The 16988-nt window shown below is 35.8% G+C and overlaps 1 protein-coding gene across 1 annotated transcript in view; it reads right to left on the bottom strand.

The window, feature by feature from the left end:
* LOC123562262 (GPI inositol-deacylase-like) overlaps positions 1-16988 on the bottom strand; it is a 92827-nt gene that overhangs the window by 54499 nt on the left and 21340 nt on the right. The window contains exons 12-18 of the mRNA XM_053526393.1: positions 14643-14720; positions 11648-11700; positions 10646-10709; positions 10164-10244; positions 9732-9963; positions 8763-8832; positions 4333-4528 (exon numbers count right to left, since the gene is read on the bottom strand). Coding sequence (XP_053382368.1) covers positions 4333-4528; positions 8763-8832; positions 9732-9963; positions 10164-10244; positions 10646-10709; positions 11648-11700; positions 14643-14720 — 774 coding nt within the window. The remainder of the gene's footprint in view (positions 1-4332; positions 4529-8762; positions 8833-9731; positions 9964-10163; positions 10245-10645; positions 10710-11647; positions 11701-14642; positions 14721-16988) is intronic.

Raw genomic sequence — 16988 nt, 5'->3', positions numbered from 1 at the left:
AAACATGCACAAGTTCAACAGCTTGTAATTTTAGATGCAGACGCGTCATTCATATAAGGTTTTAAAAGGTTTTGCAAATTAGGGGTCATATAATTATACATTGTTACTTGACACATGATCACTCGCTAATCTCCCGCGGCGTAGATTGCAAATTCGGTAACCAAGGTAGCGCTGTCTGACACGTGTAGGTTTCACCATGTAAGGACAGAAGTGCTATTGGATCTGTTCCTGTGGAAATTATGATTTATTTTTTTTTTTTTACAAAAACTGATTCTGGGTGCAGTGGTTCGCGAGTAAAGTGCCTTCATGCAAAAAGTTAAAAATTCTTTACATTAAAATTTTGTACTTGTAAATCAGCCATGACTGATCCATCAAGGAGCAACAGTGAATTTTTATGAGTGGTAATGACGTTGAAGCCTGTGAAGGTTTATATGACAAAATAGTACACTCACTTAATATGCCAAATTTCTTTCTTTCCATTCAGACAAAGATAAAATGCAAATAAACAGAATCTGATAATCATTGGCTTTAATATTCTCTTTTGAGCTATCTAATTAATGTCTTTTAGGCAGTGATTTACACAGTACATGTCAAAGATGGTGATCAGTACTAATTGATTTTTTTTTTCAGAAGGAAAATCAATGCTTTTAAACTGTACATTATCTGTAAATATTTCATGTGTTTACAGGATTTCCTTTACAAATCTTAATCAATCTCTGTTATTTTTCAGGCAGTCATTAATTATTGCTCACATGGTTATATGTGAAACTATTGTATAACCTTCCTTATGTACAAGCAGATACAGTATTTTCCCAGTTAACCCTCAACATGCATGCTATTCTCTCTTCTAAGATAACATTGCATGTACTAGTAGCTGTGTTACTAAGCATCAAAACAACAACAATTAAAACAACAACTGCAGAACTCTACGCAATGCATCAAGCCCCAGAATGATATAAAATTTGTTCAATCTGTACATTGACAGAAATCAGACTTCATTTATTTTGGAAACATGTTAAATTTCTTGCACTTTCCAACAGTATTTAAATGATTATTCTAACAAGACCAGCAAATAACCTACATACATGTAGAGCAAAATCTATCTCGGGTTATTCTGCAATAAACCACTTGCGTGCAATGACGTCATCCGATCCAGGTGCATAGTACAGTCGTAAAAAGTAGTTACCATTTTTCTTACACTGTTGATACTAGAATGTCATGTTAGAATCAAAATAATAAGTTCCCAAGTGTGATTTATCGTAGAATAACCAGATTTTTTTCGTTCTTATGCGAAACAATATATCACTCAGGCCTACAGCCTTCGTGATATATTCTTACGCATAAGAACTCAAAACTCGGGTTATTCTGCGATAAACCACATTTGGGAACTTATTATTTCTTAAATAATAGCCTTTCAGATTTCCTGACCAGTTCTAGCTACTTCTCTACATTTGTCAAGTACCTGACAATTTTCCTTCATGAATAATGAGGCTAATCATTTGTTTAATTGAACACAGAAGACAAGTGTCAAGGTCAGCTGAATAAGAACAAGAGCTGCTTGTAAAACATCATAGCCTGTTCAAAATAACTGGGTGTGTAATTTTCAGTCTCAAACATGGCTTGACCCTGACCTCTGACTTAATGACACACTGATCAATTTTCAGTCTCAAGCAAACTGTCAGGTTGACCTCCGTACACCCATGCCTTCTCCAGCTATTGATCAGAGTCTCAAGATGATTTGAGCCGTGCCATGAGAAAAGCAACATAGTGGCTTTGCGACCAGCATGGATCCAGACCAGCCTGTGCATCCGCGCAGTCTGGTCAGGATCCATGCTGTTCGCTAACAGTTTCTCCAATTCCAATAGGCTTTAAAAGCGAACAGCATGGATCCTGACCAGACTGCGCGGATGCGCAGGCTGGTCTGGATCCTTGCTGATCGCAAAGCCACTATGTTGGTTTTCTCATGGCACGGCTCATTTATGGTCCTCTAGTAACCCCATACAATCATCCTCTGAACTTTTGACAACTGTAGGCTCAAGCATTCTTTACTTATTCATCAAAAACCATTTAAGTCGCAAAGTCACTGTTACCACGACCTTTGATATACTGACCCCCAAAACAACAGTGGTCATTTACTGACCACACGCATTTGACAGCTGCACGCCAAAACATTATCTCATTATTGATCGGAAAACAGTCTCTGCTGACCGACAGACAGATGAATATGAGCAAAACTATATAGTCCTTCTTCAAAGAGGAGACATAAATATTTCAGAATATTTTGACCATTAATATCAACCTGCATACACTGGAAGTAACTTAAAAGCAAGCAAGGTCTTACTCTAATGAAGTCAGTCTTAGATGCTGTACTTCCGTTCCATGTAGATATTCTAAATCAAGTGTTCTATTAGAACAAATTCTCATGTTATGTTGTTGGATTTAACGTCGCACCAACACATGATAGGTCATATAGCGACTTTCCAGCTTTTTAATGGTGGAGGAAGACCCTAGGTGCCCCTCCGTGCATTATCTCATCACGAGCGGGTACCTGGGTAGAACCACCAACCTTCTGTAAGCCAGCTGGATGGCTTCCTCACATGAAGAATTCAATGCCCCGAATGAGGCTCGAACCCAAATCGATGAGGGGCAAGTGATTTGAAGTCAGCGACCTTAACCACTCGGCCACGGAGGCCCCACAAATTCTCATCCCATGAATATGCATTTCGCATTAATTAGAGGACTTCTCTGATTCACTGCTACCTTACATTATAATCCAACTAACCAAACAACAATGATACAACCCTTTTAACTGTAGCACAGTATGTCAATATTTACTCAGAAATGTTTTAAATTAAGTAATGTTGGTCTATAATTATTGTATTCACTGTCAAAACATTAAGCAAGAAAGAATGCAAAGACAATCTAACACAGCAAATATTGACATATGACAATGAAGTGGTGTCAGCTATCATTGCGTTTCTCAAAGATTATATCAAATACACTTATTAACTATGATATGTTCCAGTGGTCATATCTGCATGAACTATTTTTTTTTACCTAAAAATTTCTTAAGTTCATTATAGAGAATCAGATTTGATCACGATGCAACAAATATGCTGTTCTAGATTTTAAGCAAGAGGACTGCTAGTATCTGAACATCTGAGTACTTCTTACAGCCTAACAAATTGCTGCCATAGAAACCAAATTTTCATATTGAAATTTAATTGAATAACCTGCAAAATCTCCAAATTAAATACCATCTGCAAGTCAGGTTTCATGAAAAAATTTCTTGTACTTTGAAAGTTAACAAGTATCTCTATTTTGTGTCTGAGGGACAGTCAAACAAATGGACAACATAAAATAATCTATATACTCTACATACTGCCTTCAATCTATGTTCAAGGCTTCATTAAAAATCTCTTTTAAAGTTATGACTGCCAGAAGGACTGACAGATGGATGAAAGGATAGACTAACAGACAAAACAAAATAATGTGAGTGTTCTGAACACTGTCTTCTACCTATTAACCAAATTTTATAAAATAATTGCTTGTATTTTTAAGGTTATCACATATTCCACTTTTAAATCATATTGTTTAATTATCTGTAGCCATATGAATACATAATTTGCCATAGCAATAAAATGAAAGGACACGCATATTCTCCATATTGCCATCTATCCATGTACCAAGTCTCATAAAAAATATGGTCATTGCAAATATCCTCACTTCGTGATAGACAAATGGGGAGCAATTCATAATTCCCCTCCAGTGAAACACCAGTGGGGGGAATAATAAAAAATACAATATCAAATGACAATCAATATCTGTAGTGTAAGGGGAGACTACTGCATATGAGACTGATAATTCTCATGGTAAAACTTCTATATGTAATTACAGTTCTTCTACCTTTGACCTTTTGAACATTCTGAATTCTGCTATCAACACAAGTTTTTCATATCTACTTAATTAGCAATGGTTTTGTTGACATAGAATATTAGTACTATGTAAATGGCTAGCTCAGCTTCTTAGTATTTTTTCTTCAGTAATACATAAGTTACAAGTTTGTTGGTTTGATATCATCAAAAGTGAAATAAATACAGGAAATGGTGACAGAAAACAGAACATATTCTTGTGAAACTTTGCTGGAGGTCAACCTCAGGAGCCATTGTAATGATACACACAAGGCATTCTGTGAAGCATGTCCAACCCACTAAAATACTACTACCTTGGACAGCTCCCATTTTGCTTTAACAGCCAGTCAGTGCATCATATGTACATGCCTATGTACAAATGTACCAACCTACTACTGAAACAAAATAATTTTTGACGTACCTGACCTAACATTTCCCTGAAGGACATGCTGATTCTAAGCTTGTAGGAGCATGTAGGATCTAGATGTATATACAGTTCTACATAATCATTCTCCACCTGCAGGGCATCAAACTGGAAGTCTGGGTCATACGGGGTAATCACAGGGTCTGGGGGAATATGCTGCACCTTCAAACTCATGTTCCCACTTCTACCATATCTGTAAATATACCAAATAATAGGAATGTTGAAAGCAATAAAAACAACAATCATTGTCATTCTTTATTGTCATATTTGCATTTCTTTACACTTTTCACTTGGCAAAATTTATAACTTGTTTACCTCACATGAAATGATATATTTGAAAAAAAAAATGTGGCAAAATTTTTTTCTAAAAGGCTAACTGCATGATCTGGTTATATGTATTTACTGAATTATGACTTTTAAATAAACCTTAAACAAAAACAAGAGCTGTCGAAGGACAGCAACGCTCCGCTATTCAACAGCCTTGTCGAAAAAGGGGCATAATATAGTAACAAAGCAAAATAGGGTTATGGAACCTGCATAGCGCTTATCAGCTCATGACAGTGGACAAGTGTGTGAAGTTTCCATCCATTCCCATTCGTGGGTACCGAGATACAGCTTACATATAAGAATTTAACCCAAAACTCCTAAGGTGAAAAAGGGGCATAATTTTGTAAAATGCGAAGTTGAGTTATTGACCCTTTGCAATGCATGTCATATCATGACAGTGAACAAGTGTGTGAAGTTTCAATCCTTTCCCATTATTGGATACTGAGATACCAGCTTACATACAAAAACTTAACCAAAAAATTCTACGTCGAAAAAGGGGCATAATTTTGTAAAAAAGCAAAATAAAGTTATGGGACCTGCTTTGTGCATGTCAGATCATGACAGTGAACAGGTGTGTGAAGTTTCAATCCATTCCAATTAGTGAGTACTGAGATACCAGCTTACATACAAAACCTTTACCAAAAAATTCTAAGTCGAAAAAGGGGCATAACTTTGTAAACAAGAGGACCATGATGGTCCTGAATCGCTCACCTATCCCCACATGACCCAGTGTTGAACTGAGTATGAAGTCGTTATTTCTATTATTTGACAAAGTGACCTAGTTTTTGAGCACATGTGACCTAGATATCATCAAGATAAAAAATTCTGACCAATTTTCATGAAGATCCATTGAAAAATATGACCTCTAGAGAGGTCACAAGGTTTTTCTATTTTTCGACCTACTGACCTAGTTATTGACCGCACGTGACCCAGTTTCGAACTTGACCTAGATATCATCAAGGTGAACATTCTGACCAAATTTCATAAAGATCCCATGAAAAATATGGCCTCTAGAGAGGTCACAAGGTTTTTCTATTTTTAGACCTACTGACCTAGTTTTTGACCCTACGTGACCCAGTTTCGAACTTGACCTAGATATCATCAAGGTGAACATTCTGACCAATTTTCATGAAGATCCATTGAGAAATATGGCCTCTAGAGAGGTCACAAGGTTTTTCTATTTTTAGACCTACTGACCTAGCTTTTGACCCCACGTGACCTAGTTTCGAACTTGACCTAGATATCATCAAGGTGAACATTCTGACCAATTTTCATGAAGATCTTGTGAAATATATGGCCTCTAGAGAGGTCACAAGGTTTTTCTATTTTTAGACCTACTGACCTAGATTTTCACCCCACGTGACCAGTTTCGAACTTGACTAGATATCATCAAGGTGAACATTCTGACCAATTTTCATGAAGATCTTGTGAAATATATGGCCTCTAGAGAGGTCACAAGGTTTTTCTATTTTTAGACCTACTGACCTAGTTTTTGACCGCACGTGACCCAGTTTCGAACTTGACCTAGATATCATCAAGGTGAACATTCTGACCAATTTTCATGAAGATCTTGTGAAACATATGGCCTCTAGAGAGGTCACAAGGTTTTTCTATTTTTAGACCTACTGACCTAGTTTTTGACCGCACGTGACCCAGTTTCGAACTTGACCTAGATATCATCAAGGTGAACATTCTGACCAACTTTCATAAAGATCCCATGAAAAATGTGACCTCTAGAGTGGTCACAAGCAAAAGTTTACGCACGCACGGACGCACGCACGGACGCACGGACGCACGGACGACGGACGCTGCGTGATCACAAAAGCTCACCTTGTCACTTTGTGACAGGTGAGCTAAAAAGCAAAATAGAGTTATGGAACCTGTGCAATGTAAGTCAGTTTATCACAGTAAATAAGTGTGTGAAGTTTCAATCCATTCCCACAAGTGGTTACTGAGATACCAGCTTACATACAAAAGCTTAACCAAAAATTTCTAAGTCAAAAAAGGGGCATAAGTTTGTAAAAAAAAGCAAAATAGAGTTATGGAACCTGTGCAATGTAAGTCAGTTTATCACAGTGAATAAGTTTGTGAAGTTTCAATCCATTCCCACAAGTGGTTGCTGAGATACCAGCTTACATAAAAAACTTAACCAAATCAGGACGCGGATGCCGACGCATGGGCAAGTCCAATAGCTCTACTATTCTATGAATAGTCGAGCTAAAAAATGCAAGTATTATTATAATTAAACAAACTCTGTTACACATTTCTGGACTTCATATGCAACACACAGATGTATCAAAACAATCTGAATACAAAGTACACATTCTCCAATCAAACTGTTTCAAATTTAACATAAAAATACTGAGGTTAGTGGATGACGGACAGACAGTAAGTGATCACAATAGCTTACCCTGCACACTTCCTGCTCAGGCATTTGATCTGTCATAGATAACTGTGAATGTATATCACACTCAAAATAATTTGTACAAAAATATTATCTATGAAATTGTGTTCCTGTTTATTGAATTTTTGAACAATATGCAAAAACATTAATGTCATGTTTGTAAATGAGAGAAGAAATAATAATTGTTTCAAAATCATTGAATACAATGCTTTTGCTTTAAATTTTTTGTTTTTGTTGGGTTTAACGTCATGCAAACACAATTATAGGTCATATGGTGACTTTCAAGCTTCTGGTAGTGGAGGAAGATCCAAGGTGTCCCCTCTGGGCATAATTTTACCACCGGCTTTTACCTGGGTAGAGCCATAAACCTTCCGTAAGCCGGATGGATGGCTTCCTAACATGAAGAATTCTATGCCCAAAGCCAGGCTCAAACCCACATTGGGGAGGGGGTAAATGATTTGAAGTCAGCTACCTTAACTTCTCGGCCAATGAAGCCCTTCATGCTTGTAGTGTTGTTGATTTGTGCACCCTGGTTAAAGGTATTTAAAAAATCAAGTGGACCATTTGGAAGAACAACAAGAATGGTAATTAAAAACTGTAGCAGAATAAAGATATCACCTTTAAGTATTGCATATTGTTTAAAAATTCAGTAAACAGAGAGGTTGTCCGTAAGACAGCCAAAGCCCGACTATTCAAATTATTGTCCCAGAAGCAGGAAAATATTACCCTAAATGTTAAAATATCTATAGAGTTTCAATCCAGTATCTGCATTAGTACTGGAGACAGTAACTTGCATGCAAAACTTTAACCAGAAGTTTTAAGTTCAAAACAAGACATAATTTGACCAAAATGCATGTCAGAGATATGGGACTTGCTGCTATCAACTAGTTTTATAACCCCGAAGACACATGACACAAATATCGGCATTAATTTTAGAGATAGTAACTTGCATGTAAACCTTTAACTAGGATTTTCTAAGTCCAAAAGGGGGCATAATTTGCCCAAAATACATGACAGAGTTCTGGGACTTGACCTAGTGAGGTTGATAATTGATCTATAAAAAGAAAAAATAAGTTTCAAATCTATATGCCTTTTCGTAATAGCTGTATGTACCTGCACGCAAAACTTTAACCAGGATATTCTAAGTCCAAAAGAGGGCATAATTTGGCCAAAATGCATGTCAGAGTTATGGGACTTGATGCTATCAACTAGTTTTATAACCCCGAAGACACATGTGAAGTTTCAATTCAATATCTGCATTAGTTTTGGAGATAATAACTTGCATGTAAAACTTTAACCAGGATTTTCTAAGTCCAAAAGGGAGCATAATTTGCTCAAAATACATGTCAGAGTTATGGGACTTGACCCAGTGAGGTTGGTATTTGATCTAGAAAAAGAAAAAATGAGTTGCAAAGCTATATGCCCTTAAATGATAGCCATATGTACTTACATGCAAAACTTTAACCAAGGTGTGATGCCGACGCCAACGCCAGAGTGAGTAAAATTTAATACGTTTAGTCTATATGTCATGTTTTCTTGCAAGAATAGTGCTGTCACACATTTTGTGTATCAACAGCTGCAGAAGCCCTTCGGATATATTAGTCTCCAATGAATACTTCAGGTTTCTGCAAATGTTAACACACAAAAACCTTATATTATCCCTTTATTGGCACCATGCTACTGTACACATACTTACTCAATATACTTATAAATATCCTCATTTCCCCAAGGAACATGGAACCTCAATATACTTCCAGAATTTGTATCTGTAATATTTCATATAAAAAGTGGCATTATTATATGTGAAATAAAGTGTAAACAATGTAACAGTGTAAATTAAATAATATAAAGAATTATAATTTCCATTTCCTCACCAAGTTTTCTTGGAGGACATTTTTCTGATAAACTAAATGCTTGTCCATAGCACACTGGTGCCCCCACTAATTGCTGTAAGTTAGTTGTTGACAATGTAAGACTAGACTTTTGTATTACTTGGAGTTGGAGAGTGGTGGGCAAAGATACTACAAAACATCATCAAGACACAAAACATATATGTGACGCAAATTTTTAGGTGCTTTATGCATATTTTCTTTAAGTTAAGGGCCATAACCCTGGTCTGGCTGAGAGACATCCCAAACAAATCCCAAGCGTAAATCTTTACATGCTGAATTACAATCCTGTTATTTTTGATGACTCTAGGTCAAATACTTTTTTGAGATATGCCAAACACAATTTTGCACAGACCAACATTCAGCTGGACAAAGGCAAATCTAAGTGTCCAACCCACCCCACCCCCTAAAATGTTTAGGATGCGCTAAATATAAGGTATTGTGTTTATGTTCATATCAAAACACTAATGTGTCTAATGAAAAGCAATGGAAAATTTAGTTTTGAAGTCAAATATTCCCTTGCTGGAGTGACACATATCAATGCCCTGCTATCATTTGTAAATCACAAATTAATTTTACTTTTTTCAAGTTTACAATCCATAGCATACTCTTCGTAAGAATAAATCTCCAACATTGAGATGCACTTGTTTCTATAATTCTATGCTATGAACCCACCCCCCACATTTGCTGTTTTGAGCAAAGACTTCTACTATTCCGTATTATGTACATGGCACTGAACATTCATTTTCTAGGCACTAATTTATATACAACATTACCTTTGTTTGGTTCCTGAGTGCATTTTGAAGTTTCCAGCCTGACAGTATAAACCTTCACCACATTGTTAAGATTGTAGAGTTTGAGCTTATAGAAAGCAGCACGGCCAAGATCCAGCACCATGGTTCCCTTGGAGATACTCTCTGGGTATGACATGATCACTTCAACCAGACCTGGCAGAGAGTTACTCAAATGTCTATGATCCTGGGCGTAGATCTCTCCTGTCACTTCAACCTACAGGAGAAACATATTCAACAAGCACTATATTTGCTCTGTCAATCACAAAAGTTTAGCTCTAAAGGCAAGCAGTTTACTGTCCAGGTAATAACTTTCAAGCAATTCAATGAGTCAATTAATCATTAATTATCAAAACTTCAATCTAAAACTATTTGATTTATATCAACATAAATGCAAGATTTTCATTACATAATTACCCTGTTACCAATGACTGGAACAAGCACCAGAATATGTGTCACTTTAGACATTTTATCGGAATTCAAGTCTATATGCACAACCTGAAATCATACACAGATATAAATTTTGTTACTACAATGTAAAACATTGTAAACATTCAAATATAGGTCCAAAAGCCTGAACAAGTCATCCCTCCAATTCATACTAATCATACTATACTTACAAATCAGCTTACATTAAAAACATAAAGAAACCTATGTATTCTGATTTTACGCTATGACCATAGATTATCAGAAATATAGGACTGAAAATCTATTTTCCTCATACACATATTCTTCTAGTAACAAATGACAACAGTAGATCTTCTATTTTTAATTCTGTGGTAAGAGTCAGAGAAAACAACTGTTGACAGGACAACCTTATATGATAAAAGTATACCCTGTTAATTACTAAGCTCCATTTTGAATATATTCAATTATATTGTAGATGGTAAAAGTCCTACCTTTTTGTATGAGTAGAGAGGTGGTAAAACATTGCCTGTTGATGATAAATCTGTACATGTAGCACTGAAATCATATGAAACACCTTATCACATGCTTGATGTCGCGGGAGTGTAATAAAGCCATTAAATAAAAATGATAATACACTAGTGTAATAAAGCTTTGACGTCGACGTCATTTATAGTATAGGAGACGTTGGTCCTTTTGACTTGTTTATATAGTGAAAGAAAATAGAATTTTTGATGTTTCGACAGGAAAGGCTAACATGTGATAAAAAGAATATTACATTTGTGACTTTCCACATTGAATTTATTAAACTCGTTGAATAAAATTGATAAAATGCTCGGCAGAGCCTTGCATTTTATTATTTTATCCAACTCGTTTAATAAGTTCAATATAAAAAGACACTCATGTAATATCCTCTATTTAACACATGCAGTTTTCATATGACAATTTTGCTTCCAAACACTTTTGTCCCAAATTTCTGAGAACTTCTATACCACTGATAATACTCAAGTCAGTTTAAGTCACTTCTGCTATACTACTGATATTAAAGAAACCTCTGAAATACCACTACAATCAAAAATGTATACAAAAGAGCTTGCTCATGTCATAAAACATTTATGAATATATAAGTTTGCAAGTGAAACAAACATAAACTATATGCATTAACCTCTAATATGAGAAAATCTGAACATTCTGAACCATTTTATATCGACCCCAAAGGCAAAGCTTTCCTGTTGTCAGAATGCTTGACTGGCTGTGCTTGTTAAATGTCTTGTCATTGTATGAGATACCTGCATTTTAGCGACCAATGACCATGAAAACCTGCATTCTGAAGCCGTATAAGAATGGTTACTATTCCAACCAACAGCTGTTAGTGGATGATCTTATGTTTACCTTAATAAAGGTGAGTAACACTGGAGTTCCCCACACTTGGAACTGTGATTCATTTCTGAAATAACATTCACCAAAAGACAAAAATGGAAAGAAGAGAAGCCTACCATTTGTTTTCCCCATCTTTGAGTTCACAGCCGCACACCCAGCTATCCTCCATCTATATAAGGAGATAACGAATATGTATAATTACACGATTATATCGTTTTAGTAATATTTAAGAATTTTCTAATCCATATTCTGATTGAATATTGGCAACAGAACTGCTGCGATCTAATAACATATAATACCTTAAAGACCCTGATCAGAATCTGCAGCATTTGTATCATATGCTAATAAATGTTCAACAATACATTTTGGGATTTCCTTACTTGGAAAATAAAGGTGGTATCATCAACATGAACATGGCAAACAATACAACAGAGTGGAATTTTCAAGGTTTAAGGAGGTAGGTTACCTTGTTACAAGGGTAAATTCAAATTAGTTGAACCGCAGCATCGTTTTGTATTTCGTGTAATATGAAGTTTTAACTGCTAAAATCTCAGTTTCGTTTGTCTCTGTCCCTTCAAGTTCAATTTTTATCCAGGTTTGAAGAACATGACCCTCCAAAGGTATTTCATATTGAAATAAGAAGGAAAATACGGATATTTAACACTTTTCAGTGTATTTTAATTTCATTGATATCCGTAGAAGTCAGCATAATCTATAATTTTACTAGTATGCACGTTAGCTTTCTAATATAAGCTTAAAATGTATATGTCGCGGGCCTCGTGTTTCCATGGTAACGCATTTTCTCTCATTTTTAAACAACTATGTATAAAAATAGGGGTTTTCGACGGCTTCAGTGCCATTTTGTTAATGACCAACATGGAATATTTGGGTAATATTATTAGCAAAATACCAAGCACTATACATGGTACCCTATTTTTCTTAAAGTTTAAAGTAACCATGGCAACAGAGATGTTTAAAATGGCTTATATCTTGCTTTTTGTCGTAATTTCTTATAAAATAATATTGAATAAGATTATCTTTCTAGTTGATGTAGCTTTAAAACATATTATTTCTAACGTAAGTTAATATTTCGTGTTATCTGCATTTATTCAAACAAATTTCTAAGCTTAGAATACTTACAGCAGTACCCCTTGTCTGGCATTTTTCATGGAAAAATCGTTCAGCATGCTACTATTATTCTCATGGATATTGTTGAAATGAAAATAAAAAGCCGAAGTTGTGTTTCTTAAATAGACTAGTGTCAACGTTTTTGAAATTTACATTTAGATACATAGGTCACGGGCTTCGTTTCCATGGTAACATCAATTCAATTCAAGAAACCACAATTTTCTACTGAAATTTGAACAATTTTAGATCTTAGTTTTAGTACATAAGTAACAAATTATCAACGGAACCTGAAAAATAGGTATTACAAATCAAACTGCTAGATTTTTTATTTGAAAATGACCGTAACAAGTAACCTCTCACCAAACTATATTCCAAATAACATTGGTTACCATCATCCATTTTCTTACATTCCGCATAACATTTCAATATAACTACATGAAAGAAGCAAAATATTGATTATTATTCAGAGCAAAAGACTCATAAAAAATATTTCAGCAAATAATGGTTATTTGAAAATAGTTTGAATAAAGAAAATGCACAGAATTACGTACTTTCAAGATAAAAAGCTATAAATTTTGCGCGGTAACTGACACGTAACGTCATGACGTCAATGACGTCATTTTAAGGCAACATTGTTTTGAAGCGTTTCTGCGGCAATGTATTCATTATTTCAGCATTATTAAACCATAAAGCGTCAGATCGAAGACAGGTCTATGATTTGTTTTCAGAAGAATGAATATACAAACACATTTAGTTTGTCGTAAACGTCGTCGTAAATCGTCACGTTGGCTTCCGGTTGGACATGCGCACATACAAATATAAAGGTAACCTACCTCCTTAAGTTCACATACTCGCAAAATGGGAGAACATCTTGAAACAAGAGAGTAACTTTTCCTAAGCTCGCAAAATTTGTCAAGTGCAAAAACTGACGGATTCCCTTTCTTAAACTTTCAGTTTAGATCTGTTGTAAATATGGGTGAACTGGTTTGCATATTTTAATCACATAGTGATATTTTATCTACATGGTTCAGTCATTTATTACACTACCCAAATGCGCACACACTTGTTTTGTACTGTGCACGCATAATGGTAGTGACAAGAGGAACTGAGCTGTGTTAAAAACATCGTACACAGGAAGTATGAAGTCTCTTTGTATGGAAGCTTCTTCACATGCTTTATAACATATCCCTTAAAGTGTTAAGACTCAAGTCAAATACTTTTTGAGATACCACCTTTACGCATATTTCTGACAATATGACTGACAGAAATCCAGAATAAAATCACGGTACACAACTTCACATGCTGATTAATACTACTAAGATGTTTCATGAACTAAGGTCAAACACATTCAGAGATATGTGTGACACAAACTTTAATGCCTTTTTATGCATATTATTTACTAAATCAAACTCTGATCTGGCTGAGTGATATCTCTGAACAAAATCAATGGTGCACAACTTCACATGCTGAATAATACTCCTGTAATGTTTCATAATCCTGTGTCAAATACTTTTTTAGATACATGCGACACAAACTTAGACCCTTTTTATGCATTTTTTTGGCTAAATCAAGGGCCATACTCTGTCTTCAATTTCTGTGTGAGATCTAAATTAAAACACCAGGTGCAAAACATCCTGTGCTGAAGAACAATCCTTTAAGGTTTTATGACTCTGGGTCAAATATTTTCTGAGATATGCACGACACAAATGCGGACCAATGGATGGACAACTCTGTGCCCCCACAAAAACTTTTCATCTCATCTTGAACTTGTGCCATACTAAAACACATAATTTACCATGACCATATAAAGTGTTATGGCAAATTGCAAAGACCTTGTTCTTCTCTCTTAAATCTCAGTGTGATTGTATAGTTTAACTTGCGCAAAATCTCTATACACACTTAAAGTGCACTGCTGCCTTTTTACTGATAGGTGATATGCAAAATGCTGTAGCATTTCTATGATATACAAGAGAAAGTACATACCACATTAGATACTATCACAGCATGGTCAACATCTTCATAATCCTGTACTGGTATAGCCAGGTATGTCCTTGTTTTAACCTGAAACATACCACATTTATATATTATAACAGCATTGTCAACATCTTTGTAATCTTGTACTGGTATAGCCAGGTATGTCCTTGTTTTAACCTGAAACATACGGATTACCATATCAGATATTATAACAGCATGGTCAACATCTTCATATCTTATACTGGTAAGGCTAAGTACATCCCAATTTCAATCTGAAAATTGACATTTATAAGGGGTCTGCAAGTGGTTTTACTTGACTGCCTCTTTCTTGCTAGGGTCATTTCTTAAAATGACATAAAGGTATCAATAAGCCCGCTTTTTACATTATTTACTAAAAACAAATAAAAATATTAAGAAATGAAATGTAATTTTGCAGTTTTCATTTAGTTAAGAAACATATTTGGTGTTTAAGGTGTGCATACTATAATAAGACAGCTATGCTGGCACTAAAGACTCTCCCAAAATATGACATAATATATGACCATGGCAAGAAAGCGGCAGTCAAGCAGAAACATGCCAGAATGTTTATGACCATGTTTAGCAAGCAAAATCATTAGGAAAAAAAAGATGATAAAGGTTCACTTGAGGATGCTACAGACCAAGTTTGGTGAAGATCCATCGAGGCATTCATAAGAAAGTACGTAATCTGTTTTTGAATTTTAGCTTTGGTAGCACCAAAAAGAATTTAAACAAACTTGTGAGGTCCACGCAAGGATGCTACATAAATATTTGCTGAAGGGCTATGAAACATTCAGTAAGACAATTTTCTATGTTTTCTGGTCCACTAATGGTTCAGTAAAATCATTTCAACAAACATGAGGGTTCATACAAGGACACTGCAGATCAGAGTTGAAGTATATCCATTGAAATGTTCATGAAATCAAGTTGTTTAATAGTGTGTCTATCTTTACCTCTGGCAGCCCCTTAAGAGGTCAAGCAGAACTATCTGAACAAATACAGGACAGGTCTATACAACGATGCTACCGACCAAGTTTTCTTGCATACCGGACGGGGATTTCTGGTGATTTCACGGTGCTGGAAAACTCCATCTTACACCACTCTCGTGCTGTAAATGACGCATAACGAACTACATATGTATAAAAGATGTGTGTAGTAATAATAATGTTTTTCGTAAAACGGGATAAAAATTCAATACCTTGATAGTTCCTCTTTGTTCCTTATAACATATTTATCGATTCAAAAAATGTTATTTTAAGGAAATAACATAACGTTTCATTGCAGATGATAAAACAAAACCGGACCTCTTACGTTGTTTTCGTCTCTGTAACGTCATGATGTACTTCCTGTTTACGGACGTAAAGTTCCCGCGCTTTGTTAATACGCTACTATAAGAAAAAAGTGCTATGAGAAAATCATTTCTTTGAATTCATTTTTTACTTTTCTTTGTTTAATATGGTATGTAAGAAAAAGATTCTATCACTGGATGTAGGTGCAGATGGGAATATCCGGCTCTCGGGTCACTGTTTACGCGGTTACTCGGCTGGAGCCTCGTAACCGCCTAAACAGTTACCCTTGAGACCGGAAATTCCCATCTGCACCTACAACCAGTGAAAGAATCTTATAATGTGACAATCCACCAAGTGGTTCAGGAGAAGAAGCTGTTTTAAGATGTTTGTAGTTTTAGCTCTGATGGCCCCCTATGAGTGTCAAGTTAAAGCCGGCTGAGCAAAGGTGAGGCAGGTCCATGCAAAGATGGTAATGACCAGCTTAAGTGAAATCTATCAACTGAATCGTGTGAAGAGTTTATTTTAAGGTGTTTCTAATTCTAGCTCTGAGGACTCCTTAAAGGGGCCAAACCAAACCATTTCCCAAATGCTGTGAGAAAGGTTATCACAAAGATAGTGCACACCAAGTTCAGTGAAACTTAAGTAGAGATCCATATAAACACCTAAAAGAGGTCAAGATGAACTATCTGAACATAACCCGAGCGAGGTCCATGCCAGGATGTTTGGTGTATTTTCCAACCAGTAATTTCAGAGAAGATGAACCATCCACCTATACTAACAGCTCACCCTGAACAAAGTTTAGATGAGATAAAATCATAAAATGAGCCGCGCCATGAGAAAACCAACATAGTGGGTTTGCAACCAGCATGGATCCAGACCAGCCTGCGCATCTGTGCAGTCTGGTCAGGATCCATGCTGTTCGCTAACAGTTTCTCCAATTCCAATAGGCTTTAAAAGCGACCAGCATGGATCCTGACCAGACTGCGCAGATGTGCAGGCTGGTCTGGATCCATGCTGGTCGCAAACCCACTATGTTGGTTTTCTCATG

The sequence above is a fragment of the Mercenaria mercenaria genome, chromosome 2 (assembly GCF_021730395.1).
Source record: "Mercenaria mercenaria strain notata chromosome 2, MADL_Memer_1, whole genome shotgun sequence".
Taxonomy (NCBI): Eukaryota; Metazoa; Mollusca; class Bivalvia; order Venerida; family Veneridae; genus Mercenaria; species Mercenaria mercenaria.
Note: the sequence above shows the minus strand (reverse complement) of the source record. Positions and strands in the feature narration are given on the sequence as shown.